Raw genomic sequence first — 27750 nt, forward strand, 5'->3', positions numbered from 1 at the left:
GAGGAATGCGAACAAGTAAGTAGTAACCCTCTCTTCACTTCACATGGAAAGAGATATTCTTTCTCTTTCTTCTTTCGTTCGATGGCGTATACACGATTGACAATTGTAAGTCGAGCCAAGATTTCCTCCTCCACTCGGTTGCTGAACACACCTTTCTTTCTTTTTTTCTTTCTTTCAGAAATGACAAATCTTGATTAAAGAAAGAGAATCTTTCTTCAGACGTATCTTGATCTCTTCTCCGGTTATCTCTTCTACGTCATCATCTACACCTCCCACGGGCAGAAAACTAAAGAAGAAAGACTCAGTTGGGCGAAAAAGGAAAAAGTGATAGCAAGGAGTTGACAGGAAGAAAGCAGGATTGAAGGGGAGAGAGGCCGACACATCTTTCATCTTCATCATACGGATGAAAAAGATCCTTCCGTCATCCACCCTATATTCGAAGGGCTAAAGAGGAATTGATTTTTCCCATACTGAAAGAAGAATGAAGAGACAGCCTTATCGCGCTTCTCTTCTTGAACGAGCAAAAAAGCCTTCTTCTGTCGTCTCTTGTTGAACTTCCTTCTCTGACTTTGTCGATCTTAAGAAGGATACACGGATACATATACATATGTACTCCTATCTGTTTAGCTGTTTGCATCCGAAGACTTTTCTACATAAGATAGATGTTAGAAGGGGAAGGCGGCTACAGGAGACGTCTGAATAGTGATGAATAGATCGATACCTCGGTAACCTGACCCTTCTGAAAACGACTCGGAGGAGAGATAGAGGGTAGTAATAACCTCGGATCACTACAATAGAAGAAAGTCAGTGATTCTTTCAGAAGAAGCTAGAAAAGAATGCATAGAAAGAAATCAAGAAAGGAAATAACCGCCGAAGACGAGGATGTTTCATCCCAGAAAGATGTTGAGAGTGAGGCGCTTTAAAAGGAGTCTCTGAAGGTATATGCATGCTTGCATGCATGCGTTTTCGGTGTATAGACACCTGACATTGTCTTGCTCCCGTTGAAACTACACGATACGACACCATCATACACATGCATATCTCTATCTATGGATATACATACATACATACCGAAGATCTCTCGTACTCCACATAACCCAGACATATATGTCTATGTTCACAATAGAAGCAGATACATGAAAAAAGACATACAGTGTGTACGCAATCACACCTCTCTAAACCTATGCGTAGTAATAGACTGCTTTGTCTGGAGATCTTGAGACAACAACTGAGAATGAAGAGAAGAGAGACTTGGGACACAAAGGAGGAAGAGGATGATGGTCGTCTCTTTCCTCTGAGCCGACCGTGACTTTTAGAAGGACTTAGAAAAATCATGTCTCTTGAATCGATACCTAACCACCGGAAGAAGTTATCACTACTTAAAGGACAAAGAAAGGAGAGACAGACATACGAGAAGGGAACAGCGAGAGAGATCAAGATGAGAAGAAAGAGAAGAGAAGGCAAGAAAAGAAAGGAGGCCTACTCGATAGATACTGTGGTGTTTCATTCCCCATAGATGACATGAGATTACACAAGTCGTCGACAATCTAAGATGAGGGCTTAAGTCTGTTCGAGAAGAAGAAGAACGGATCAGTGAGAAAGGATTGTTGGTGACTGAAAGAAAAGTTTCATTGATATCCTCATCACCAAACTGCTCTGCTTATTTCTTCATCCTACAAAGAAAGAAGAAGAGACAGACCAAATCTTCTTCATACAGCCATACAAGGAAGGTAGCATGTATAAGGCCAGTTGGGGGGGTGATGGTAGGTGAGTGAAGGCTTCCCTTCGTTTGAACGGACAGAGAAGGGAGATAAAATATATCTTCTCTTCTTGGAGAAGAGAAAGAAACACAGAGAGAAGTCACTGGGGTTTCTTGAATCTCCTTCTTTGAGTAGCGGGTGCTAAAAGGAAGATCAAGCAGTTTTCAGCATGACCCTGGAAGAAAAAGGAACTCCGAGGGATGAGAACAGAGTCAAGTGACAGCAGAGAGACACAGGCACTGGCCTTCTTTGGAAAAGCTCTTCATTCACCCGGAGGAGAAATCCTCCGTCTCTTTCGCTCTAAGGAAGGAGATATGAGGAAAGAAGAAAACAGAAAATACGGCGAGAGAGGACAGAAGAGACTACGAGAGAAGGAAGACAAAGAGACAATGAGAGAAGGAAGAGATGGCGAGGGAAGGAAGAAGAAGAGATGACGAAGAGGGAAGAAGACTTACTTCATCTGTTGAACAAGTGAGGGAGGAAGTGAGACTTTGATTGGTGAGCCATCATGCATGAAAGCCATAACCTTCACTTCAGCTGTATATACACACCAACACGAGTCGAAGAAAACTAGTCGGTTTCTTCCTGCGACTGAAAGACGACTGACAAAACAGTTTTCTTAGCCGTCGCTTTCTTCCTCCATCAGTCAAGAAGAAGAGGATGAACGAAACTAGGAGAGAAAGAAAAGGGTTGAGATAAGGAGAAAGGTCTCCGAAAGTAGACGCGGAGTGGTGTGTCTACTAAGAACGACCTACAATTAAAAGCCGGGAGTACAGATATGTATGTCGTACTTGTATATCTAAGTATACACATACATCTATTTATACCTACATATCCCTACATATGTGTTTCACGATATTCGAAGGCCGACATCTGCGCTGCCAGGTCGTCATATACCAGACACTTCAGGCTAGACACGTACATGCGGAGAGAAAGATGAAGAGCAGGTACATACATTGCTAGCGTCTATCCAGATGAATACGTATATGCGTAGAGAGACACTACGTGGAAGCATACGGTGATTGCCACGCGCATTTCTCTTCTTTTTTCCCTATTCTTACGTTTCAAGAAGGAAGCCACAGAAGAGCCACCGAAAAGTCTGAGGGGAAATTCAACCTAGACGGAAACAAGGAAGAAGAAAACGACCGCCGGACAACATCCGCTCCTGCATGCGGATGATATAAACCACCCATATAGATCCATAACGAATAGATGTGTGATGACAGCTGTGTCCTACACTAACACATGTAAAGAAGACAGTCTTTTTCCGTCACCATGAGCGTATGAGAATAAAGAAACTGTACTTATGCATATAGAGACCATAGAGGTGAAGAGGTAGGAATACGAGCAGTTGTATGTCCCCCCGTATACCAGAGAGACACACGTCGCGTCGCTTGTTGACGAGTAGGGAGCTTGGCTTGAGGGACATGTGCAGTGAGAAAAATCCGTAGCAGGAGACGCCGAGCGATTCATTTCTTGAGCTAAGAAGACTAGGACGTTACATGGAAGGCATTCACGGGTGCGGAAGATAGAGAAGAGAAAAGTTAGCTAAGGACGTGTTTGGCTGCTGGTGCATGAAAAGAAAGATTGGAGAGGAGCAGATGAGGCCTCTAGGAAATGAAGGAGAAAAGGGAAGAAGAAGAAGACGAACAACTTACTTCATCGAAGTTTTCATCTGCTAAGACAACAAGATCTTTCTCTTCATCCACATACATCACCTGGAAAGCCTTCTTTTCGGGTTGAATTACTGCATACACGTCACAAATAAGACACCGGGTGTATGTACACAGCGAGGAGACACCGCCTACGACAAGACATCCTTTACATGTTGGATATAACCAAAACGCATCAAAGAGATACACACGTATGATAAGTGGCACACACGTACACATAGTCAGATATCTACGTTTTTCTCCATCTGTCTGTCTCTCTCTTTTTGTGTGTCCGTGTAACTCTTCCGCTTAGCTAGCTTGTCTGACATATCAGCTGCCCTGTTCTTCCAAGGAGAAGAGCACATGCGGAGTTAGAGGCAGAGGGAGCCTCGCGTGTTTCTCTTCTGTGTGGGGTGACTGAGATAACCGCGGCAGGCATATCAAACTGTTTGAGTCAGGCAGCTTACTCGGTACAGCAGATTTCCGACTCTGCTGCTGATTTGACTATAGAGGGATATGGCAATGAATACATATACATACAGATGGAGAGTACCTCTGCGCATATGTAGAAAAAGACATTTGCCAGTACATCTCCGCATGATACATATAGATATTCTTTGTCGATACACATGAAAGTGTGGTGTGATGAGAAAAGGAAGGGGAGAGGAAAGAAGAGTTACCTCCGGCAGATAGGGGGATATAGGAGATACATTTAAACTCCATTGTGCAAACGTACTATTTGCTGGATCATCTATGGTCTCCATGTGCTTGATATTCTTACAACATGTTGACGAGCTCTCTATCTAACTATCTAGCTAGAAGAAGAGAGAAAAGAAACTGAATCCCTCCCTTGTCTGGAAAAAGAGTGAAGAACTTGCTTCCTTATCTCCATAGACTCTTCGGACCAACACAGATTCGTCTCAATCCCAAGTGGACGTACACTCGAGCTTTTTGTTGACGGAGAAATTGGCATCACCTCCCTTGAATGTCCCAAGATCAATGTAGCTAAGCTGAAGAGATAAGAACAGATACAAGTCATCAACTCGACTCATGCGAGGTGCACATACACCTGAAGATCTACCGCGTTGCCTCCCATAGTTAGTGAAAGGGGAGTTCAGCTTCGGCCGAAACAAAACCCTTTGCTTTCTTGCTGCTTCGGAAAGAGAAAAAAAGCCGACGAGAGCAGTCCGCAAATGAAGACTCTCTCTCGTGTATGGCTGGCGGGGTGAAATGAGCTGGGAATACAACAGAATGGACTAGAGAGGATACCGGTGTCACGTAGAAAGTCAAGCTACGTAAGTTCTTTTGATCGTACACACACTATAGTACACAGACTCACAACGTCTATACAGAATGAGAGGTATATCTGAGTATTATGAACGGACAAATAGGAAGAGATATAGACAGCCAAATACCTAGATATAGATACATCCGTAGACAGGTGAATACGGAGAGACAGAGAAAGCTAGAAAGACCGAGAGGTATGTATCCACCTATATAGAGAGAAGGATAGATAGAGACTTCTTTGTAAAGTCTCGTGGAGATATAAGGAAATGATATACAGACTGAAGTGAAGTGAAAAAACGAAGAACTCGAGATGAACTAAGCACTGTAAGAAGGGAGCTGCAAGCGCAAGGACACTGAACACTTCCTTCTTCTTTCGTTCTTCTGCCTCTATCGAAGCAGATGGATCTCCACAGCTTTTCTCGTGAAGCCTGTTTCCTGCCTATGTACAGAAAGATCATATAATATTCATGGAATCTCTGAAATAGCTCTTCGACCTTCTTCTCTCTCGTTGTTAGGAGACGTCACTCACCCCAATAGACGCAGCACCACGTCCCGATTTGATCTGTCGCCATTCTGTTATCTCGCAGATTTTGCCTAGAGACAAAGAGAGAAACAAAAAGACGAGCTTTCAAAGAACACACAAAACAGCCAGAAAGATAGGCACCCAGGAAGGAAAAACCGAGGGAAGCAAATAAGAGAATGACAGGATAAACTTGTTGCTCAAAATCGGCAGAAGAGAGATGCTGAAATGATAAGACGTTGTATGAAGTGGGGGATGACGCACCGAACATTGAGATCTATCTATCTATCTATCTTTAATCTATCTTCAATCTATCTATCTATCCAGATTCATCTGTTGTACCATCGTCGTCATCGTACCCACAGAGCCATAGTTATGTTATATCTGTATATGTTGACAACCTGAAAGACTCTCCTGTGTCAGTCACTCGACTGCTCCTCCTCTCTTCTTGCGATCTCCCTGTATAAGTTCCTTCCTTCACATGCAGAAGCTACAGGATACACAAAGAAGGGATACAGCACGACCTCATACTGTCCAATGTTTCTCACGACAAACAATGCGTACTGTGCCGCGTTTGTGTAGATAGGAACGTACACGTACGCCCGGTCAACGGAAGGAAGAAAGAGACCGAACAGAAAGTAGGCTCTCTTTGTAAGAGGTGAGATAGAGAAAAGGTATACATAGACGGGTGTAAGTGTGTCGATAAGCCTCTTACCATCGATAACAACAATACTTCCTTGTCGTATATCCACTACTCCAACAGTTGCAAAACCTCGCGTCTGGAATTTAGGGCCCGCGGCCCACGGCATAAGGTCACCAGAAAGACGAATACTGCCTGGGTTTCTCTTGTTCTCCTGATGGTGTAAGAGGGAAGAAATCGTAGGAACGACGAGAGAAGAGATGCACGAGGAAGAAAACAGAGAAAGAGAGGCTGTGGAAACAGTCTGATAGACGTGACCATTTGGAGACTGAAAGATGGAGGGTGTCGTGAGCATCGATTGTCTGCTAGCCATCGATACACATGGCTTGAAGGTGTTACGTAGTCGGGGAAACGAAACAGAAGCAAGTCGAGTATGAGATGGGAACGATGCTGAAGAGAAGAAAGAGGAGCTGAGATAGCGGCGAGACGTACGGGAAAGCATCGTGACTGGTAAAGTCAGGAAGCCGGGGACTTGACGGAGTCGGATTGAGACTAATGAGTGTGGTTACAGCACAAACGAAGATGAAAAAAGAAAAAAGGAGAGCGCAACACGCCGACGCAAAGAGAATTCAAGATAAGAAGGAAAGATACGACAAACAAGCAGACACAACACGAGAAAGAAGCAGCTCCAACTGAATGCCGCGGAAGGGGAGACCCCGATGAACATCACAGGGAGAGTGAGTGGCGTTGGGAGGACTGCGCTAAAAACTCGGGGAGGTAAGAGAAGGAGTCGTGACGAGAAATGCTTGATGGTCCAATGAGGAATCGAGGTCGCAGCTGGCCTTTATCAGCAGATGAACATAAAGTTCTCAGTGTGCATGTTCTTCTTGCTGATGCATGCAGGCGTTCTGGCATTACTAGTTTTCATGACATGCATGCAATGCCAAGGGTCTACGGCTTTTTTTCTACCTTTTTTTTTTTCGTTAGTCTGCCGCTTTCTTTCTCTTGTGTCTCTTTTATCTTGCGTGGGGAGATCCTATTTGCTAACTCATTCCTGATTGGACCTTTAGAGAGCAATGGGCCACGTCGGTCGCACAGATAGGAAGAAGGCTTACTTTCCTTGAAGCGCAGCCGTACTTTTCTTCATCGCAAGCAAGCTCACAGGCAGAGCGACTTCTTGCGTTCTGGAAGGTGTGATACGCAGATGTTCCACCTCCTTCCCGCACTTATTGTAGGATCTCATTGCGGAGGCATAGGAGACAGGCCGACTGATTCTAGGGCGTGCCCCAAACTGAGCGTTAAGAAAGAGAATCCAACCTTCTCTTCTGACTCCCTGTACGGCGACCTGCCCGTGTGAATTTGTCTTTTAATAGTAGCGGCCCGGAGTGATGACAGCGTTCTTTCCGCCGTTCTGGAGCGGGATGAAAGAGCCACACAGGAACTTGCGGTTTCGAGGCCAGCGCATCTGTCTCAAGATTTCCTTGTGATTTCTTTCAAATAGGAGACTCTTTGTCGTGTATGTACACTTTAGAAGAGATAATTGTCAGATTTTCCGCATGAGCTTAGATTGATAACATGTGAAGCATCGTGAACGAGGGAGACAGGAACACGGAGACACTCTCATCTCTGCACAGGGTAACCATGGAAGAGTCCTCTTCAAGGAAGATTTCGCCTTCTTCCTCCCCGTCCTCTTCTTCGATTCGTCATTCTCCGATGTCTACTTTAGCTTCTACACGAGCTTCGCCCTCACCCTCTTCTGCTTTGTCCTCTGTTCCTATCGACACGTCAACACCATCACCTCAAACACGCTCCAGCTTTCCCCCATCATGCTGCCAGTTTTGTGGTTCGCCTCGTGTGAGTCTCGTCCGTACAGCTTCTCGCTTGAAGAGTTGTCGAGATTGTTTCATAGCATCTTTTGAGAATGATGTTCTTTCTTTCATCCGTCATCACGGGCTGTTTTCCCGAGGACAGAGAGTAGCTGTTTGTGTCTCGGGAGGTAAGGATTCTGCTGTTTTGTTGCATGTTTTACATACGCTCAATGAAAGGGAGAATCTTGGACTGTCACTTCATCTCCTTGCTGTTGATGAGGGTATCAAGGGATATAGGGATCATGCACTTGCTACTGTGAAGCGCAACAGCGAAGTCTACAATCTTCCTCTACATATTGTATCTTATGACTCTCTCTATCAAGGATGGACAATGGATAGGATTGCCAAGATGGCTGCTGCCGGTCATGCAGATCCAGAAGGAGAACGTTCGAAATCTCGCCAGAGAAACGAAGATGAAGATTTCAGGTCTTCTCCTCAATCATTATCTATTGAAAGAACACAAACCACCTCGTCGTCTTGTTCTCCTCTTACTTGTCATTGTTCGAAGTCGTCATCAACATCGCCCTCTCCTTCCTCTCTTTCGATCAACTCTTCTTCTTTTTCGTCTCCATCTCCGATTTTGTCTCCACCTCAAGCGCAGGAACAGAGAGAAATGACGCGCGGAGACAAGCGTTCCGTAGCAGGCCATGGAAACACGGGTGCCGCTGTAGATGCGGAAGAGACGACGGCTTCCAGTACGCGTGGCCGTCAAGGTAATAAAGAAGAGAAAGGAGAGGAGACACCGTCAGGTCAGTCAGGAGCATTTACGCACAGTTGTACATTCTGTGGTATATTCAGGCGTCAGGCCTTTGAGAGGGGAGCACAAGATATCCAGGCAGATGTCTTGTGCACCGGGCATAATGCAGATGACGGTGCAGAGACTGTTCTGATGAATCTTCTTAGAGGAGATACACAGCGTTTGCCAGCATCTGCTGCACCTATAACTGGCTCTAAGGGTGGTATGGGAACTGTCCGAGTCAAGCCTTTATTAGCATCGTTTCAAAGGGAAGTCGTGCTGTATGCTCATTTCAATCGGCTCGATTACTTTGCCACGGAGTGTACATACAGCGGAGCGGCATATCGTGGCCTTGTACGAGGGCTACTTTGCGCACTCCAAGGGGCTCAACAGCAACAACGGATTGTCGACTTATTGCATGCCGCACAAAGCTGGATTCCCCCTCCAGCCAAGAACGAGGAACCAAAGAAAACGGCGGAATCTTGTAAAGCGGGAAGAGACAGCCACGAAGTACTCTTGGAAGATACAGGAAGTTCTGAGCGGTGTAAGGACTCTGCACCCTCAAGTGTAGACATCCCTCATCTGCAGTCTAGAACAGAAGGTGCTGAAGAACCCGAGAAAAGAACGCGACAATCGCGCGTCGCACTTATAGGGGACACTTCACAACGACTAGATTTCGCGGACAAGTTTCACTCCCCGACTGGCTTGCCACAGGGAGATACTTCACGTGAAGGACAGAAATCTGAGTCTGCCGCGGCGCTCACAAAAACCACTCGAAACATTCCTCCGGGCGTGTCTAACCTGCGGCAGTGCATTTCTTGTGGTAGCTGGACTACAAATGATTTTTGCAGAGCTTGCGATCTTGTCAACGCTTTGAATGAGAACAAGCTTCAGTTCGTGGGAATGAATGCACGTCAGAGACAGAAGTTATTGGAGGCCAGGGGAGAACCGAAGTCAATAGGAAAGAGCGAAGGAGGCGGGAAACACATCTCGGGGAACGGTGGCCGGTCAGTGTCTCGCGGTTCGTTGGCTTGGTGATTCGGGGTACCACTCTAATTTGGTTGGGACTCACACAGTGGCGTACTGCTGCAGCTGTCGTGTGAAGGTGATGGACAAGTACATGACGATGGTGAAGCGGCTTGCGACTGCGAGCTCTCTTATTGTCTGAAGATAGCTGTGGGCGGCTGACCGCCTACTGAAAGTTTTGGGTCTTTGTACTTCCCCCGGAAAAGAGGGAATCTAACTTCCGTCTTACGATTTCAACAACCCTAGGCGTGCGGCCGACACGTATGTGCAATATTAGTCGGCAGCGCTGCAATGCTGCAGACTAGCCACTGTAGGGAAAGTCTTACCGTCGCTCAAACAACAGGACTGTCAGGTGAGAGAAGGTACTTCTCCTCGGTGACTTCAGCAAAGAACAAGAAATAGACCTTGTGTAACGCTGTAGATCTACGGAGTTCACTGTTAAGCAAATGTCGACTTCCTTCAAAGCATTATAGGCCCGGAGAAAGCGCAGCTCGTAGGAGCGCCCAAAATCGATTGGTTTTTGCCGAGCCACAAGAAATCGGTAATGGCACTTTTCTCCTGGCTGCTGACATCGACCGCAGCGGCCCGTATCTGCACGAAACAGTGTTGCATCGTTGTGGGGTCTTGCAGGTAGCAATGGAGGTAGAGGCCCTGTCGCAGCAAACCAAAACATTGTAGCCGTGAAATGAACAAATCTCAGTTCCGCCTTGTGTGCCCAGCATCCACAACAAACAACGCGCTCCAGCCGTTCAACTGACAAGGCGACGTACAGCCCTCGGAAGAAACATAAACAGGACGTACCGACGTCAAAGCCCTGGTAACTAGGCTGTCGGGCTTCATGCTGCAGAGTAGATTGTCAGCCGGCGTTGAGTCTCTCCGACAGTCTAACGTGCGGTGCGTCGCAATGGCTACTAAGCATGGTATAGCCAAGTTGTTACACAGTGTGCCGGTGCTCTACTCCCTGTGATACCAGCAAGTTGGAAGGCACAGCTCCGGCCGCTACAGCAGTTTACCGGACAGGGCACCTTGGCCCATGGATCACGCATCAGATGTGGATACACAGTGGGAGAGAAGAGGGCATCAGTCGTGACCTCCCATAGCAGATCCTTTGAGATCCCTTCGGGTCCAGGGTTGTCTCACAACACTGCTCGCAGCGAGCAGAACCAAAAGGCCACCGAGCTTGTTGAACAACTTTCATTGTGAGTGCTGTTGCATGGGTAGGCTGTCCTCAACCGGCCTACCCTTGCAACAGCACTCACAGTTCCCTTGACTAGATGTGGCTGTTGCGTCACTCCTGTTCTATAGTGAGCGGCAAAGCCTGCCGGGCATCGGTCTCGACTGAAACTTCCCGGATGTATTTGCGCGGAGATCCTATCCCGCTTTCATCCCCGGGGTTTCCCGCTGTTACATCAGTCACTTCCGGAACCTCTTGGGGAGGCCTCTCCGAGAGCACATGGACTGCCGAACGAACGCAAATTTCGTCGAGATCCACCACGTACGACCGAATGCGTGCATGTGCGGCTCTTGCGATTCCTGTGAGGTAATCCGCGTCTGCGTCCTGGTCTCTGTGCTTGCTTTCTGAAGAACTGCTGTTGTAGGTCGCGTTGTACGCGTCACTCAGCTTCGCACCGTGCTTTTCGTGACTCGCGCCAGTCGCCTCTTGAGTCTGCGTGTCGATGTCGAAGGATTCTTTTTGGTTTGCCAACTGAGCAAGCAGTCCTCGTTCGTAAGCAACTGTCACAGCTGCCCTTGCTGTCGCGGCCGCCTCTGCTTTAACGAACCTGATGGCTGCGCACCCGGAGAGCGAGAAAGCAGCAATTCCTTTGGAGCAGCGCTTGGGCGGGCCGACCTGGATATCTCCATTTCCGGGGACTAACGGCCGTCCTCTCAACTCGTGATGTTCCAGAAGAGCATGCATGCGAGCATCTGTCTTGCGTACGCGGGCGTACAGGTCTCCATACTTTTCTCGGACGTTACGGACTGCGATCTCGTAGTTTTCCGTTTCGAGCTGCTCTTGCAGATCCAGTAGGGGCTCCAGGAGTCCACTCTTGTCCGGGTTTGCCAGTATGGCTTTTTGGTGCTCTAAAGTATCTGCTGCATTGCGAGCGCAGCACGATACAAGAGATGGCCCGAGTTTCTGAAAAGAATGACTGAAAAGCCTTGCAGCTGTTTGGCACCGAAATGATACACCACCGGTGACTAGGCGGTGATGACCCGACTCCAGATGGTTCTGCACTGCTCTTATTTTGTCAGGCACGAGTGGTAATGGTATTTTGTACTCAAGCGCAGACGGGCTTTCGCCGGCATGTGACTCCTGTCCCCTGGCGAAAAGCAGCCCCCCCGCCGCATCGCTACGCTCACGCGATAGGACTCTGCAGTGCGAATAAGGAGAGGACGGCCAGGGTATCACTACGGACAGAATCCATGTGAGAAGAAGCATTCTCCTGGTTTTCACTACAGAGTTCAGTAAGAGAGCGTTCAAGAAGTTGCGGGCCTGGCACCTCCCGATACGTGGTCGGGAAGGACACTGCACAGGCGGAGTCGAGTCTACAGCACGCCCCATATTGGTATTCCCAAAAAAATGGAATCCAGCAACCAATGCTTCCTTTCTGAGCCAGGCGAGTGTCACTCCTTTGTGAAAGTGTTTTGCCCTGGGTTCTTACAGTCCGGCCAGGGATCGGTTCCGAGCGGCGCCAACCCAGCTCATCTCTCTGCGTGTGGTTTGCGTGACCGTCGTCAGGTGAAAAAACGGTCGTCGACAGGTTCAAACGCACCGCTCCAAGCATCGAGGTGGTTCCCGTGACGTGACGTGGCGCTGGGTGGGTGCGGAGTCGGGTGTGCCAACAGGGGGAAGTCGCCGGGAACAGCTCTGTTGGGTTCGAGGCGGCTGCTCGGGGCATGCAGGCGGGACGTACACACAGCATGCAGGGAGCGCTGAGCAGGAAAGTGTTTCTACTCTGCTTGCACGACGGAGACCCCTCATGAATAATTCAGACTGGGTACGCAGAGGGCAGCTTGCTTGCCTGTTCCGGCCAGCCCGGCTTCCTGCTGCTGCCATTCACTGCGGCGGCCCTTGCGCACTGGGTCGAGTACGGTTGCCTTGCCTATCGGCTACTCTGTCTCTGCGGCACCTGACCTACAGAGCGCTGATGCCGGCATAGTGTCGTCCTGAGGCACGGCCTCGGTGTCTCTTGTTGTACTGCCACACATGCATCTGAAAGGAAGTTCGCGAGGCCGCGGTTGTAATGCAAACCGGTGAACGATCGCCAAAGAGAGTAACACAGATACCAAAAGGAAAGCTTACAAGCCACCAACCACCTCCAAGTGAGGCCGCACAAGTTTAGTTGCAGCGCGTCACAGCAGCTTTCCCCATGAGGGCGGCCCCAAGCAGACCAGGAAACCGTATTTTGCCCCCTCACGCTTGTCCTGTCTGTCCAGTAAGTTGCTTGGTTGTGAGGGCACCTTTCACCACAGACGGACCTCCGCCGCTTTGAGGTCACTGAGGCCCGCGCCCCCGTGGTGGAGACGCTCTTGCCATGTTCAGGTAGGTTGCAGGTCCAGGTTCAACTCCTCGTTTAGCCTGGCCTGCGCCGGGGTGTCCGGCCCGCCGCCTTGGGGGGTGATCCGTTGACCGCGGCCCAGGTGCGCCCTGCGACACAAAAGGGGGCTGAGCTCAGAAGTCAAGCCCTCAGCAGTAGGTGCACCGGCAGCTCCCGGGGGAAGACCACTCCCGCTAGGCTGGCTGCCTGTCTGACCCGAAATTCTCCCGCCCTGGGACGAAGCAGGTGATCGGTGTCAGCCTAGAGTGCAGTACCAGTTTTACCCGGGAATTCTCGAGATCAAGAAACTGCAGAGAGTGAAGTTTCTATCCCAACCGAGCTGTACCTTGGGGGGCCTCGCGTATCGTATGATCAGCTTCCTTTGGTTGTGCTCAGACATGGTGCTGTTCTGTGAAGAGTCCACAGCTAATCGAGCTGCTTCTGGTGATTCCATTGTGACATAAGCCGCTGCTGGTTCATTCCCTGCAGAACACATCCGGAAACCCCACCAGATCAGCAAATGGGAAAGAACTCTGAGGAGGCACCGTTAACTGGGGCCTCACTCAGAGTGCTCCCCTGAAACGAGATTTACAAACATAGAAAGGACAGTACCTCTTTCACGCAGCCATCTAAGCAGTCAGTGTTTAGTCAGAAACTCAAGCTCCACTGCTTGGCCCGTGCGACAGTCGTGAAGCACCCTGCGCAGCCTGCCGTCTACCTTGTCGCCGTAAAAAATGGAGGTCCGCCACGCGCCCCCACTGCGACAAGAACTCCACGAGATCCGCGGACTGGGTCTGAGGGCTGATGTTCTTAACTAGCAGCCGGCATCCTCGATTGGGATTCACCGAAGGAGATAGTATGTTGCCTGGTTGACAGAAGACGCAAAAGCCATGGAACTTTTCAGCTAGAGATTCAGGGGAGAAGGAAGTATGCCACTGGAGCTCTGTGGTTCGTGGGACGCGGCCAGAGCCTGGGTGCTCAACCCTCGTCCGCTGATGACGTACCTTTACCCTGAACAGCTTTGCACGTAGGTGGCTTGTGGAAAGACCTGGTTCCGCTCGGGGTGCCTATGAGCAGCATGGGGAAAAAGGGGAAGTACTGAACACGGGGCACTCGCACCCCACTTTGTCATGAGAAACGTGTCCCCAGCCGACCCTACGGTGTAGCCTGGAACTCACGTGGAAGATTTGTCGCCTCTCAGTCGAGGCTTGTCATCTAATCGCACACGAGAGCTGCTCGTCCCAAAACTCTAGACAAGCAGTGTTGCAAGGAGGAAGCAGTTCAGCTTTTTTCCTCACCTGGGCAATGTTGAGGGGGCACTCCTGTGGTAAGTGGCGCGGTCGTGTCCTCAAAAGTGAGGGGTTCGGAGCTCGATGCGAGCAGTGTCCCACTCAACGCTGTCACGATTGCGTTGGCAGCGGACTCGCTGAAGAGCTTCACCAGCACGACTCCCGGAGACTCAGGGTTCACGTCAAGAACACCCTCCCCTCCTGTGTGGGCTGAAAATAGACGATGTAGGCTCCAGAGAGGGAGGGGCGGGACACCGCGGACACGTAGGACGGGCCCGCGATGTGTGCGAGCGGAGGTTGGAGTGCCACACTGTGAAGGTGGACTAGCAGGACATAGCTGTGAACTCTGCAGTCCGTGAAGTTGCGAGTGGCTAGCAGTGGCAACCCCTGTCGGCGAAGCCCCACAAACGACACGCCCATCGCCCAAATGTTGAGATGTCAAAGGAGACGCCAGTGGCGACACAAACCCTTGAAGCGGAGACCCGGGTGTCGGCGGTGCATATGTAGGATACACGGGGGACCAGCTGGAAGCGGCAACGCCGGCCTGCATCGGCGAGCCTCCTGTGTGTGGAAACGCCGGTGAAGGAGGTGAGGGGGGGAAGGCTAGGCCAGCAGATAGCGGAGTACCTGGGCTGGTTGGGTACTGCGGGGAGACATACGACGTACTCGGGGGGACTGGAGTTGCAAACTGACCTGCTGGCTGCTGCCAGGTGCCGACGCAGACTGGAACTGTTCCTGGATGGACTGGAGCTGCCGCCCATGCAGCTAGGCTGGGTGGGAGAGAATTCATTTTGTGATTCCGAGAGTAGCGAAGCGCAGTTTCGCAGCTGGCTTTCTCGAATTCGACAAGTGTCCACTGAGTACGGGCCAAGCGTGCTGCCGATGATCCTGCCAAGGCGGACTCAAATTGTCCAGCGGAGGTTGTAGTTCAAGCTAGCCGCCTCCAGGAATGACTTGCAAGCCTTCCTCCGGAGAACGTAGAACTCGTCTCGGGGGTGCCTCACTGACATCATACGGAAAGAGGCGGCTTGGTCGAGTGGAAAGTAACACAGTAGCGCGGAATGCTGAGCGGCATGACAGGGCATGTGTCAATACTTGCAGGAAACTTCCACGCAGTCCTACTTGGAGGACAGCTCACTCCGACACGACCTTTGCAGTCGCCCACTCATTAGAGGGACGCCTTTGTCACCGGGTGTTCCTTACATCGACAGCTGGCTGAGGCGCTTCCGTCACTCGCCCACTCAAAGGAAGTGCGTTCCCCCCCGGGAGAAAGCGCAAGCTGCTTCGACGGTTTCTTCCCGTCTTTTCCCGCCCTAATCGCAGTAGTCCCTTAATGTAGCTGGTAGATGCGTCTCGCCAGCTGTGTGTCGCACGTTCAGCATGACGTTTGTGGCAGTCTCGAGTTATTCAAGCTACCTCGTAGTTTTGAAATAAGGTGGCACCTTCAAACAGCACCAGCGCGGGCAGACCCGGAAGGCACAAACAGCGTAATGCTCTGACTGGCAAATAACTTCCGGTTACTCAAGACCAAAGCCGCTCACCCCTTTCTTCGTGGCAGACAGGATGCCGGGCAGCGACGAGACGGACCCATTTCTCAAAGTTTAATTCACGCGTCAGCCACGGCAGAACGATTACCTACACCGGACTTCAAGTTTCGGACGCCTTCCCATCACCCTGCGCTTGCTATGTGTCTTCCAGGACATGCCGTCTGTGGGAGGGAAATGCCGGGAGCCGGGTATCAACTAGCAGACAAGACTCTGGGCATGTACCTGTGCATGTCGACTCAGCGATGTACCGCTGCTCATGGCAAAAGCAACCCCTGGCGCAGATTACGCGTGGACTCGGCTCTGCCGGTACTGCCGGAAAGCCTCGACAGAAAGCAGTCTTCGGTTGCTGGTTGCCACTGCTTGTTAATCGAACACAGATTCACTGTGGCTGGTGTAACCACCGGCCTGCCAGGTTACCTGGCCGTCCGAAGCCATTGAGCGTTCTAGCGCATCGGACAGTGGTGTGTGACTGGGACAGCACCCGCGTCTTTTTCATTGTGCAGGAGATTGTGCGGGCTCGACATGGGACAAAGGCACGTAGATACCGTGGGAGCAGAGGCGAGCGCCGTCCTCGCACTCTTTATGAACCCCTGCGGAGACCAGACTGTCGCCGGTCTACTCGCCGTCGCCAGCACCGGGCGCCATACAACAAACGGGCGTGCTGTGGGAGTGCACGTACGCCGTGCGAGGCTCTCTCCAGAAACTTTCAGTCACTGACTCGTCGTCCCATTAGTGCGTCGACCGACCAGCCAACCGCCATGCACTCAAATACCTGTCAGCCCCAGTGTCTTCTCTCGAGAAACGAGCATACTGCGATGTGGCCCTGAAGCCTGTTGGATCTTCACCGAATTTGGCGATGTGGGGCCGAACAAGATGCCCTGTCATGGGTTTCTACGAAAACGGGGGACGAGGCACCAGCTTCGCAGATGAACGGTGACTGAGCGGAAAAAGACGTACGATGCAAACAGGTCATCACGTAACTACCCGTGACGAGACGTGCCGAATACACTCGACGTCTACGAGGTTCAACACCGCCCTGTTTTGCTTGCGTTCAAAGATTGTCCAGAGGCCGGATGGAGGAGCGCGGCTGTGTGAGATGAGCGAATACGTGAAAAAGCGAGGAAACATGTCACGGAAACCCGTTGACGCTACACTTGCTCCGATAACCCACAAGCGAAGGGGGTGATAAAACAAGTGTAATTCTTCTGTAGGGTGAATGCCTCCTGCTTGGGCCTTCTTCGTGAAGTGCGGCCTTCCGCCCACTTGGCCACTGCTCGACCATAGCCCGTTGAAGGTCGCAGCAGCATCAGCAAAGCCAGAAACACGAACTTGATCGCACTTTTGAGCTTCTGCACCAACGCAGCAGAAAAACGCGTTCAATTCAGCGCGTGTAGAACCGACATAGAACACGAAAGCTGGCGGACTTCTATAATCTGGCCCGGCAGGTCCGCTCCAGCAGTGCCAAAGATTCAGGCAGACCGATCCGAAAACACAAACGTTCCAGAAGTGTAACTAGGTGGCTATCGGAGTGTCATTCGAAGACCCGGCCAAACAAAGACATTGCACTGCAGAGGAATGTAACCGACAGATCTGGTCCAACAGTGTCAGAACTCTGCGGTGTACCCCACGGAAGCTACGCCAAACTCACCGTCTTCTGGTATACAAGACAGACTCCACGGTCCTTGAATGTATCGCCGGCCATCCAGCCAGTTCCCTCCTCCGCTTTCAGCTGCCAGGGCGTCAGCGTTTTCTGTATTGTTTGCCGGAAGGATGCCAGCGTCGGAGAAACCAAGCATTGTAACACCATCTGCCGTGCACCTCCACTGGTCTTCAGCACGGTACAAATACATCACCCGGCTATCTATGGATAGCTTGACTAAGTACGTGTCGTTTTCTGGTAAGTTTGCTGGGACAGGTGCTCTAGCCGGGCGCGACCAGACTCCGTTGCAACGCTCTCCCAAGCCGCTGCCACCTTGGAGACGAAGGTGTGGGCACGTCTGTTGAGGCGGTAACCCGAGAGACTCTTTATTCTGTATACGTTCCGCTCCTTCTTCAAAAGAGAGAAGGCCTTCTAGCAGTCCTGCAACTCCTAAGAGATGAGGGTCAGACGCCCCCACAAGAGTAGCAGGAAATCCGTAGTGACTATTCCGCGTGCTCTCTGTACCAGCACCGACTCGGTCATCGAAGGGTACACATTGCGAGCGTACATTCTCTTCTCCCTGCCATACACCTTTTTCACTGCTCCAGCTACGCCAGCCATTGGGTGGAGGATATCTGCTCGGAGAAAATGAAAGTGCAAGCGCAGCTGTATCATCTTCTGGAAGCCCAGCCACCCAGTAGCCCAGGGGTGTCCAATGCATGATGAGGTTCATCTCACTGATGAAGCGCGGCCTCCCATCAGATGAAGGCGGTAGCAGCTCATGCCAATACCCGTTCAACTGTGAGAGCGACCAGCCCTCAAAGTAGAAAGAAGGACACGCTTCCGCAGCCGGGGTTGACCGAAGCGGATCGACACAGTGCAGAGACACCGGTCGGTCTCGTGTACCCTTTGATGTGGACCAGACTCCTGTCTGTTCAGTCAGAGGCACCGACCGCGCTGCAAAACCAGCATACCATTAGAAAACTGTATGCAGACAACTCCTTCACACATGTCACAGAGAAGCCTGAAAACTGACATGAACGAAAACAAGGTTCTGCACCTTCAGTGGAGAGACTGAGAATGGCTCACTCACGCGTCATGCAGTACAGCTTGGTAACACCCTTGCTTGGCACGTACTCTTCTTTTTGCTCTCTAGTTATCTCTACGGGGCTTCGGAGGTACACTTGGTATCACCATGTGTATTGTTTCTAATCATATATTTACTTTGGCCTGCAAGCCACGCTTGTTTCGTAGCATACGTGTCTCACGATACTGAACCGTTGCTTGCGCGAGACAGAGAACGTCGTCCTCGGGGTAGGGTGAGCTTGTGCGCGTAGAGGCTACACTTTCACACTGCCGCAGCACATCTCTGCAAGTCTTGTCTGGCCACTGAAAGCGAAGCCGGAAAACCAGTAACAGTAGAAACACCCTTGCCCGATCAGTGGCGTCACATGAGACAGGGCAACGCAGCTTAAAGAGAATTGAAATCGAATGCCGCACGGTGCTGTGCTTGGAGACAGCCCGTCATACTCAAAGGTGAGAGGTAGAAGGACCGCCGATGCTACAGTGCCTGCGGGGTCGTGGTCTCGAAGGACACGGGGAGTCTGACGTGCCGAGTTGTGCTTCAGAGACGTCGTTACAAACATACCGCTGATAAGCCTTTCCGGTCGCAGATCTGGAACATAACCGTACTCCTCATCTGTCTCGAAAGATCCGCAAATCCAGTACCCTTCCTCCCAGTAGAGATGGATCAGGGGGCCGCCGATATCTTTCTGCCAGAATGTTGCGCGCTGACCACTCATCCCCGTTACTACGTGGCTGATGAAGAGACCATTGCATTGCGATTGCTCCTCTGCGGCTCCGTCAAGGAGAAGGAACCGGCAGTTTTCCTCGGGGCGTTCGAACGCTTGCTCACAGCCGTCCCCCCTGCGAATCTCGAGGATCGTCCCGTCGTAGCAGACTCGACCCAAGCCGCCGTTCTCCTTCCACCCCAGCGGACATTTGTATGAGCAAGCTTGGCCGTGAAACAGGAGGCCATCAGGGGGACAGCTGCCCAGGGCGTAGCCGGGAGGAAGCATCTTGGGTAAGCGGCAGCTCCGATACGTTTCACATGGAATACAGGGGCCTCCGCAGTCCACTCCTGTTTCCAGCCCGTCCCGAGCTCCATTAGAACATGTTACACGAGTAGCGACAATAAACGAATCTGGCTTGAAGAGAACACCAGACAGTGACTGCTCGAAGACAAACCATTCGCCGGTAGCCTCATCGGGCGTCTCCGCCTCACTTGGAATGAAGGCACGGACTTTCTCATTGGCACCGGGGACTTCCCCAATAGCCCAGAACGCAGGGCTTTGCGGTCCGGTTGATGCAACCCAAAAGAGGTAGAGGTCAGGGGTGCCCGGCGTTGCAGGGCCACTTTTCCGGTACTCAGGGTGGCCAGTCTGCGTCGAGTTGATGAAGTTGTACTGCCCGTTGATTTCGGAATTCTGTCCAACTCGGCCAAGAATCGAGATATCCTTCTCATAGACTGCAGCCAGCTCCTGCGCTGAGCGCTGTGCTTCGGCTTGCTGCTGACCCCAGTTGATTCTCTCGGAATCGCGAACAACTACTAGGTTCCTCGAGATGCCATCATCCGCTAGTTGAAGTCCAGTGTTCTCCTTGAGGACACCCGAAGCTGTCGCAGCCGTTGAGGCGCTGGCTGATGTGACGTTTAATGGAGTCGTATTTGCTTCTAGCGGATTTCGGAATCTTTGTGCGCATAATATATACGCGAGAACATGCAAAAGACCGACGAGTCCAACCAGGCGGTGCCGTGAAGACCCCCCATCAAGCGGAGGACTGCTCCTCCAGTTACAGGTGTCTGGACCGACAACACACCGTGCAGCGGACCTGTACGATCTCATTTTTGCACGTCTCACAGTTCGTAAGAACATACTGGAGTCTCCTAGAGTTTCGAAAAGGGGCCTTCAGTTGAAAGCTCGGCACGGACACCCCATCAGATCCCCTCGTCATTTGAAGTCGCTGGCCGTATACTCGGACAGGAAAAAAGTGGACAAGTGGGCAGAGCCAAGAAAGCAAGAAAGGAAGGCAGAAGAGTAAAAAGGCTATCTGTCAAGATTAGCAAGTCTCAACTGAGGTCGGAAGAAAAACCGTTTCTGCAAGACAGCGACAAATGTAGTGCAATACAACATGGAAGGGCTGCCAGTGATCAGTTGGGCAGCGGAGAATTTGCCGGCCGTATTGGATACGCCAGTACCTGCAGGTTCTATAAGACACATATGCTGTACTTCAGTCAAGCAGCGAAGTCAGGGCAGTGAGTCAGGATCACCGAGCACTGGATGCTCTGTGATTTGTCTGCCTCTTTCGACAAGCATGCCGGGTTGGAGCCCCTGCAGACGTCAAGAACACCCACCGAGACCAGGCAGACTGGCTTGGGAGACAGGAAGACGCTGCTGAGTGCGAGACTTAAAAGGCGGTTGAAATCGCTTATTGCACACCAGGAAAAGTCGCTGTACCCCGTGGCGAGGTTCGGATCGTATGACTTTGAGGAGATATGCATTCGCAAAAACATGCACGCTGCGGCTGAGACACTCGGGCAACTGCTACCAACCTCTCAATTGAACGCGCGCGGCACATGTCAGTAGTGTTTTTCTGCTGTCTGGCCTCTACGGCACGTCGCTAGTGAGTGTGAAGGCGCGTTCCCAATTCCGTACAACAGCTGTTTCCAGCGGAGAGTGGTTGTCTCCTGTCAGGGCACTTTGTCTGACAGGCGTGAGAAAGCTTATTCAAGTCTGCGAGATGGGGTCGACAACCGATTCCCGCCTTGAAGTCAGTCGCACGGGGGGCTGCTCGGAGTGCTGCCGTCGACTGCCTTGTTTCGAATACTTATGGCTGTGTTTCCGAAAGCAATGGAGGAACTACCGGATCGGTGACGCAGTCAATAGCGCAGAAGCACTGCTATTATTGTCTCTGCGTGCAAAAGTGCTGCAGAAAACCGACTGAGGCTTCGGTGTCGACGAAAACACGTGCTCCACCGCTGGTCTAAGTCTCTACCATACCCTTTCCTAGACCGTCGACAATAACAGTCCGCCCCTTCACTGCATCCAATAGGACTAAGTGACTTCGGAGTGTCGCACCGAACAGCGCTCACACCGCCTACCATGAGTGGAAACCTGTCAGCCTGTTTGGCCTCATCTAGTCGTGGCACATGCTGCGAGTGATCACATAGCTGGTCGCTACCTTATAGCATAACATACACTGCTTTCTTTCGAAAGACGCTCGCCGTCGAACGCACACGCTGCTAGGTCAGGAGCGACAAGACAGCGCCAACAGCAGGTTCACGCCTGTCTGTTACTCCTGGCAGCTTAGCTGAGCAGGAAAATGAAGGTGAGCTGTCCGGAGCTGATAACGGTAGATCCCGCAGGCATTGCGGAAGGTGTGAGCTCTGGATTTGATGAGATAGTGCTTGAGTGTCCTGTGTACTGAAGAGAAAGAACAGCTCAACTCGCGCGTTTTGCGAGATTTAACCGCATGACTTTTCACAGAAACTGCTATGTTCTCACTAAACCAACCAAGGAAGCCTCGGTTTGAACGCCAAAACAAGAAAACAGCAGAACAAGCATCATCTCGACAAACGAGGTAAGGAAGCGAAGACGCGATTTGCCAGGACAGACGACAGCGCCAACCAAATGATTGCACAGGCGCTTCTTAGAACGTGGGGGTAAGCAGCAAGGAGGGGCTGTGTGACAACCTCGAAGTCATAGTGGGCCAGTCAAGCAAAAGACACCGAAACCACGCATTGTCCTGTGAAAACAAGCTGATAACAGTCACGATTTGTTTCTACCCGTCCACACCAATACCACCGCAGTGAAACGCCTGTCCTGGTATACATACACTCCACTAGAGCGGCGGATAGCGGCTTGTCAACAGTCCAGCCGGAGGAGAGGGATCTAAGGAGACGGAGGTGTCCGAGGTAAAAAAGGCGACAGCAGGAACGAAGAACGCAAAGAGGCCAACAGAGAAAACTCCAGTTTGCAGAAGTCCTGATCACTCCGCCCTCTATGGCATACACCCACCGCTCACTCTATGTGACGTCTAGGAGCTCTGTCACACAGTGTACTTCCCTACTTATCATACATGAAGAACCACAGAGAAAGGAATTTCTCTTCACCCGCCATTTTCTGCGGCGACCTACAGTGAAAGCCACCTGCCCTTCCTTCCGCGCCTTCCTTCTAGTGTTTTTGTTTTTCCTCATTCCTCCGATTGCCCTCCTACGTACGCGAGCCGTAGACAGATCGATGAGGAGCACGTTGAAAACGCGACACACTCGGCTCCAGTGCGCACTTGTAGGCTCCTAGTATTTCTTCTCCGGGCCGATGATGTATCTACACTGTCATAGTGTTAACACAGGCGCCCCCCCCTTTCGACACAGAGCTAGCGATAGCTCTGACTAGAGGCATTCCGCGAAGGGGACGATTGAAAACAACCCGAACTCACGCATATCCAGACAGACAGAACCTGTTTCGTTTGTTTAACTCGTTCCTTTTTGGTCTTAGAGTGATTTTCTGGTAGGGGTGGAAGGAGGGGGTTCAAGATTTCCCTCTCCTTCCTCCGTACCTTCTTCACTTGGTGTAAGTACACCGCGTTGGCGGCAGAATGCTACAAAGTGGTCATTCGTTCTTTCATGATGGCGACAGACAAACTGTCGCCATCACCTTACGTATGTGTCTACCTTGTATGAAAACAGCAGGTAGCTAGCTACTAATGCCTCATAATAGTAAAAACCCCGGCGCACGATGACACACGGTTTACTTTAGTCATCATTGTCGGCACTACTTCCACTGTACATACACCCTACTTCACATGGCGTCACCCAATTGCTCTTGTCCTTTTTTGCGAATGTCTCCATGCATACGCGATCTACATTCATTCAATCATAACCAGAGTACACTGACCCTTCAATACAAGACGTATCAAGTAATACGGTTCATTTAGAAAAACAGCCAAGCACACACATAAAGAGAGAGAAAGAAAGAGACGTTCCCTCCTTAGAAAAGACACGACGGCCACCTTAGTGACTCATGCATCCCTCCCTCGCTTTCGGATCATAAAAACCCTGCGGATCCTGAGAGAAAGATTCCAAGAAAGCTATTCTCACACGTCGGGAATGAAAGAAACACCAAAGTCTCACGCTTTCTCCTTCTTTCTCTTTCTCATCACAGCAGCAGCTTGGTGACAAAGAAGAAAGAATCGTCACGCCGCATCCATCTATGTAGACACTTTTCATCTACAAGCCAGCTAGCTCACAATCCCTGTTGAATGCAAGAATAGCATCGGCCTCACTATCACTATCTCCTCTTCTGTCATCATTGCCCTCTCCTTCTCCTGTGGATTTCCTTCCCTTCTCACTTGGTCCTCCCCCTCGTCCACATATTCTCACAGCAGCAGCTTTAGCTACCCCGGCGGCATCACCTTGTGATACGGAGGCAACTCCTCCTGCTTCTCCTCCCTGTGCTATGAAACCACTGCTACTAGACGATTGGTGTTCACTTTCTTTTCTTTCTCCACCTTCTTCTTTTTCTCCCTTTCTTCTCTCGGAGGTATCTGGTCCCAGGTCCCTACTGCCTCCTTGCTGAGTCCAGCAGCGTGATCTTTCTTCTACATCTAACACGTCATCAGCCACTCCTACGCCTACTGAAGGAGACGTATCATATCGATGAAGCTGTTTACGCCATGCAAGATACTCTCTTTGAAACTCCGCTTTTGTACAACGTTGTTTCGGATTAGGGGTGGAAGGATCATCTTCTTTCCTTTGATCTCGAGGAACTGTACGAATGAAGTTACGATAACCTTCTGTTGCTTTACCAATAGCAATATCCTTCATCCGCGCTGATTCGCGCCTAGCCCATTCCTCTTCTTCACTCTCTTTATTTCCTCCATCAGGCAAATGATGGAGCTGCCCCCCCATGTCTTTGGCATTAGGATGAGGAAATAAAAGACCGGCAGGAGAGGGAGTTGTCCCAACAGGAACAAACATAGGAGACACAAACCCAGGTATATGTAAGAAAGGTGCAGATATAGCTTGCATATGTTGAACTAAGAGATTCGGTGACTGCTGCTGATGTAAGGAACTTGGCATGCCCCCTCCTCCTGGTCCTCCTCCTAGACCAACAGTAGTGCTAGCACTGCTACCGTAACATGTTGCTCCTCCTGATGTTCGTCGTCTTCTTTGGCCTTTTCCTTCTATTCCACTACCAACTGAACGACGACCGCTTCGTTTTCCCCCGCCTTTGAAAGAACTGGTCCCCACAGGATATTGATGATCTCCTGTTCCTCCTCCTGAAGATGACGAGGTTAATATCGAACATGCACTACTTCTCTTTCCTCCTCGAGGAGTGATGTTCTGATGATGACTCATCATATCACCTCCTCCTGGTGTATATACACCCGAGGGGTTGCCTTTATGACTTGGGTGACAACAAGAATTCTCTTTCTCCCCTGTGTGGTCGTCATTCAAGACACCACTGCCTGGTACAGACTCACCATCAAGACCGTTCTCTCGAGAGGGAGAAGTCCTCCTGTCAAAGTCTTCTCCCCTCTCCTCCCCTATGACAGCATTCTTATTCTCTTTCTCTCTCTCTCCTTCTTTTCCTCCACCCGCACCATCCGACATGAAAACCACCCCTGAGCTTCCTTCCTTCTGGTGGCCCGAAGAATACTGAGGTAAAGATCGCTTCTTTTTCAACGGGTGTTGTTGTCCCCCACTACTTCTTCCATCACAAGAAGATGATGATAAACCCTCTTCTTCATCTTCTTCCTCTTCCATATCCCGTGTCGACAGAAGCGTCTTGCCACCTCCACTACGAGATGAAGACCACGCTCCCCCTCCTCCTGAGACACGGCGGTTTCTCTTTGCTGGAGTTAGTGCTGGCGCAGTTGCTCTATGCCCAGATCCATTCACAGATGCACCAGAAGTGGAAGATGAACCAGCATTCATTCTCCCTGCTTCTCTCCAGTTCGCACACGCCTCAGACTCATCTTCGATTATCGCCTTATTAGATGATCTCCGAGGCTTTCGCCCTGTAACCCCGCCTCCTGCTATTGCCCCGCTACTACTGCCTGTTGTACTTGATCGATGACTTCCATCGAAATGAGCGAGTTTTCTCCTTCCAGTAGAGGAGCAATCGTAATGATGATCTCCATTCTGACAGGAGGAGGCCGAAGAACTATTTCCTCCTAACAAGCCTTTGAATCCAGGTGTTGAAGAAGTACTACCACTGTTTGTACATACACCGCTATCTCTTACTCCCTCACCACCACCTGTTAGAGAGCGTCTACCTCCCCGTCCTCCTCCACCACCTGCTTCTTCTCCTTTCCTTCCTCCTCCTGTTTTTCCTCGGGGGTCCTTTCCTAAGAGAACTTTACGATCTGATAGATGATGATCTTCACCCCCCCCTGCTGTTGGAGACAACAGATCCAAATCATCTACTGCTTCTTCACCTCCAGCTCCTCCCACCCCTGACCCACCGAGAGCGGCCGCATTACGGAAATGGAGATTCAAGCCAGCACTACTATTTTCGAACTCAGCTGCACAAGATGAAGGATTCAAGTAGGAGTGTTCCGCTGCCTCGTTCTGGAGCAACAAGACAGCAGTTGCCGCAGAGGTAGGAGCGACGCCCAGACCTCCCGCCACCATTCCAGAAGCATGACTAGGTGTACATGGCGTGGCTGAAAGAGACTGCGTATCACTGCTAATATCTGCCCAGCGTACTCCTCCAAGGAACGTCATTGTGAAGAAAGAAAATGAAAAAGAGGAAGACGATAGACGACAAAGGATGACGAGGCAAAAGGGGAGGAACTTCGCCGACAAGACGAAAGAGGGGACGGAAAAGTGTCCGAAGCACCAAGCTAACGCAAAAGTGGAGGGGGAGAAGGGGGAAACACAAGTGAGAGAACAACGACTCCACGGGAAGGCAAAGACAAGGAGGACGACAGCAACAACTCTCCCTCTCACTGTACGGTCTTCACCACGGGATGAGTGTGAGAGCGAGGGAATAAGACAGCAACACCGGAGAGGACAAGAAAGCAGCGCCAATAATGGGTGTGGAAGATGAGAGAGAAAGAGAGAGAGGAAAACACAAGTTCCTTCTACCGGGGGGAGCGTGAGCCTATGAAAGGAGAGAAGATCGGAAAGAAACTCACCGTTTTTGTCGGTTCTATTGAACCTTGCCACTGTGATTCCTTTCAAGACCTTTCACAATTGCACAGCCATTCGCCAAGACAGAAAAAGTCCGTTTAGAGATCTTGACAGGAAAGCTGTCAACAGGGACTTGGGGGCAAGGTCATTAACATTCCCCGTCTGAATTGACCGCTTCTTTCTCTCCGACTGTGGACCAACACGCATCGGTTGGAGAGAAATGGAGATGGAAAGAAGCACATCAACAAAGAAGACGGGGGAACTCACAGAGACGGATGGTTCGGGGACGAGAAAGACAAACAAAAGGGAAGAAGAACTCGTTCAATTTCTTTCCATTGGGGGTCTGTCTAGACAGCACGCCGCCGGGGTGGATATAGATGGGAAAAGAAAAAGAGAACAGTCGAAACTTCACTAGGAAACGGCACACGATCCACGCGACATCGAAAGAACTGTGCCAGTGTTGCGTAAGAAGACGAAAGGATCATGATGTTACCGGGAAGGTTAGTTTCTTCACAGAGTTCTCTTCGCGATCACGCTACTACATCCAAAAAGGGAGAGAGAGGAAAGAGTGTCCCGGCGCGAAACTGCGATGGACGTTTTTCTACACACATGCTCCAAGAGAACAACCGATGATAGGGAAAAATAGTTCAAAGAAAGAGCATGGAAACACAAGATTACAAGAGAAAAGCGTGGACAGCTGAAGATCCACCGGGATGGGAAGTGACGATCAAGTCCAGAAACAACAACAGCATCATTGAAGAGACAGCGTTCAAAGACAGACAGATAGAAAGACATGAGAAGGCCACTGAGGCATTTTATCGAAAGGTTTACGATGGGGCCCTACAGTGACAAGTCAGTGCAACAGGCAAAGTGTCACCCGGTCTCCAAATAAAGGAAAGTCGAGATCTTCTCTCCACTCCGGCAGACGTGCCTCAAGGTGGGATATACACACTAGGCACACACCAGGGGGAGGTTGTAACGAGGACTGCGCATGTCAGTCAGTTTGAGAATCCAGCCGAAGTACCGTAAGAGGGAACTGCTTATAGACGAC

General features: G+C 50.6%; 6 protein-coding genes across 6 annotated transcripts; 1 reads left to right on the forward strand and 5 right to left on the reverse strand.

Annotated features, from left to right (window-relative positions):
* Positions 1–1095: 1095 nt before the first annotated feature.
* On the reverse strand, positions 1096–6713 carry CSUI_002827 (elongation factor p). The gene is made up of 7 exons (XM_068063026.1): positions 5935–6713; positions 5229–5293; positions 4353–4422; positions 3419–3507; positions 2822–2876; positions 2216–2297; positions 1096–1673 (listed from the first exon to the last, which is right to left on the reverse strand). The coding sequence occupies exons 1-7, from the start codon at positions 6359–6361 to the stop codon at positions 1661–1663; spliced, it is 801 nt and encodes a 266-aa protein (XP_067924993.1). The 5' UTR covers positions 6362–6713; the 3' UTR covers positions 1096–1660.
* A 135-nt stretch (positions 6714–6848) lies between these two features.
* On the forward strand, positions 6849–9637 carry CSUI_002828 (pp-loop family protein). Its single transcript, XM_068063027.1, has one exon. The coding sequence runs from the start codon at positions 7501–7503 to the stop codon at positions 9499–9501; it is 2001 nt and encodes a 666-aa protein (XP_067924994.1). The 5' UTR covers positions 6849–7500; the 3' UTR covers positions 9502–9637.
* A 921-nt stretch (positions 9638–10558) lies between these two features.
* CSUI_002829 (uncharacterized protein) lies at positions 10559–12351 on the reverse strand. Its single transcript, XM_068063028.1, has one exon. The coding sequence runs from the start codon at positions 12050–12052 to the stop codon at positions 10778–10780; it is 1275 nt and encodes a 424-aa protein (XP_067924995.1). The 5' UTR covers positions 12053–12351; the 3' UTR covers positions 10559–10777.
* A 340-nt stretch (positions 12352–12691) lies between these two features.
* Positions 12692–15466, reverse strand: CSUI_002830 (uncharacterized protein). The gene is made up of 5 exons (XM_068063029.1): positions 14327–15466; positions 14033–14095; positions 13747–13893; positions 13375–13511; positions 12692–13138 (listed from the first exon to the last, which is right to left on the reverse strand). Exons 1-5 carry the CDS (start codon positions 15105–15107, stop codon positions 12986–12988), a joined length of 1281 nt encoding a protein of 426 aa, XP_067924996.1. The 5' UTR covers positions 15108–15466; the 3' UTR covers positions 12692–12985.
* An 821-nt stretch (positions 15467–16287) lies between these two features.
* Positions 16288–20968, reverse strand: CSUI_002831 (large protein with signal peptide cysteine- - mucin). The gene is made up of 3 exons (XM_068063030.1): positions 19152–20968; positions 17513–18460; positions 16288–17213 (listed from the first exon to the last, which is right to left on the reverse strand). The coding sequence occupies exons 1-3, from the start codon at positions 20434–20436 to the stop codon at positions 16837–16839; spliced, it is 2610 nt and encodes an 869-aa protein (XP_067924997.1). The 5' UTR covers positions 20437–20968; the 3' UTR covers positions 16288–16836.
* A 1014-nt stretch (positions 20969–21982) lies between these two features.
* CSUI_002832 (histone hairpin-binding protein) lies at positions 21983–27580 on the reverse strand. Its single transcript, XM_068063031.1, has one exon. It carries the CDS (start codon positions 26289–26291, stop codon positions 23790–23792), a length of 2502 nt encoding a protein of 833 aa, XP_067924998.1. The 5' UTR covers positions 26292–27580; the 3' UTR covers positions 21983–23789.
* Between the last annotated feature and the right edge of the window lie 170 nt (positions 27581–27750).

The sequence above is a fragment of the Cystoisospora suis genome, assembly GCF_002600585.1.
Source record: "Cystoisospora suis strain Wien I chromosome Unknown contig_1201, whole genome shotgun sequence".
NCBI classification, from domain to species: domain Eukaryota; phylum Apicomplexa; class Conoidasida; order Eucoccidiorida; family Sarcocystidae; genus Cystoisospora; species Cystoisospora suis.

What these genes read in the sequence shown, in the direction of transcription:
- CSUI_002829 (XM_068063028.1), bottom strand. Translation starts at nt 12,052, where the DNA reads ATGGGGCGTGCTGTAGACTCGACTCCGCCTGTGCAGTGTCCTTCCCGA.
- CSUI_002828 (XM_068063027.1), top strand. Translation starts at nt 7,501, where the DNA reads ATGGAAGAGTCCTCTTCAAGGAAGATTTCGCCTTCTTCCTCCCCGTCC.
- CSUI_002832 (XM_068063031.1), bottom strand. Translation starts at nt 26,291, where the DNA reads ATGACGTTCCTTGGAGGAGTACGCTGGGCAGATATTAGCAGTGATACG.
- CSUI_002830 (XM_068063029.1), bottom strand. Translation starts at nt 15,107, where the DNA reads ATGAATTCTCTCCCACCCAGCCTAGCTGCATGGGCGGCAGCTCCAGTC. An exon ending in CCATTTTTTACGGCGACAAG is followed by an intron (nt 13,512 to 13,746) that starts GTAGACGGCAGG and finishes TGTGTTCTGCAG; the next exon opens with GGAATGAACCAGCAGCGGCT. An exon ending in GATACGCGAGGCCCCCCAAG is followed by an intron (nt 13,139 to 13,374) that starts GTACAGCTCGGT and finishes TTTGTGTCGCAG; the next exon opens with GGCGCACCTGGGCCGCGGTC.
- CSUI_002827 (XM_068063026.1), bottom strand. Translation starts at nt 6,361, where the DNA reads ATGCTTTCCCGTACGTCTCGCCGCTATCTCAGCTCCTCTTTCTTCTCT. An exon ending in AAGTATTGTTGTTATCGATG is followed by an intron (nt 5,294 to 5,934) that starts GTAAGAGGCTTA and finishes CTTTGTCTCTAG; the next exon opens with GCAAAATCTGCGAGATAACA. An exon ending in GTGGTGCTGCGTCTATTGGG is followed by an intron (nt 4,423 to 5,228) that starts GTGAGTGACGTC and finishes TTATCTCTTCAG; the next exon opens with CTTAGCTACATTGATCTTGG.
- CSUI_002831 (XM_068063030.1), bottom strand. Translation starts at nt 20,436, where the DNA reads ATGTTCTTACGAACTGTGAGACGTGCAAAAATGAGATCGTACAGGTCC. An exon ending in ACCGGAAAGGCTTATCAGCG is followed by an intron (nt 18,461 to 19,151) that starts GTATGTTTGTAA and finishes CTGGTTTTGCAG; the next exon opens with CGCGGTCGGTGCCTCTGACT. An exon ending in GTCTTGTATACCAGAAGACG is followed by an intron (nt 17,214 to 17,512) that starts GTGAGTTTGGCG and finishes GCGTTGGTGCAG; the next exon opens with AAGCTCAAAAGTGCGATCAA.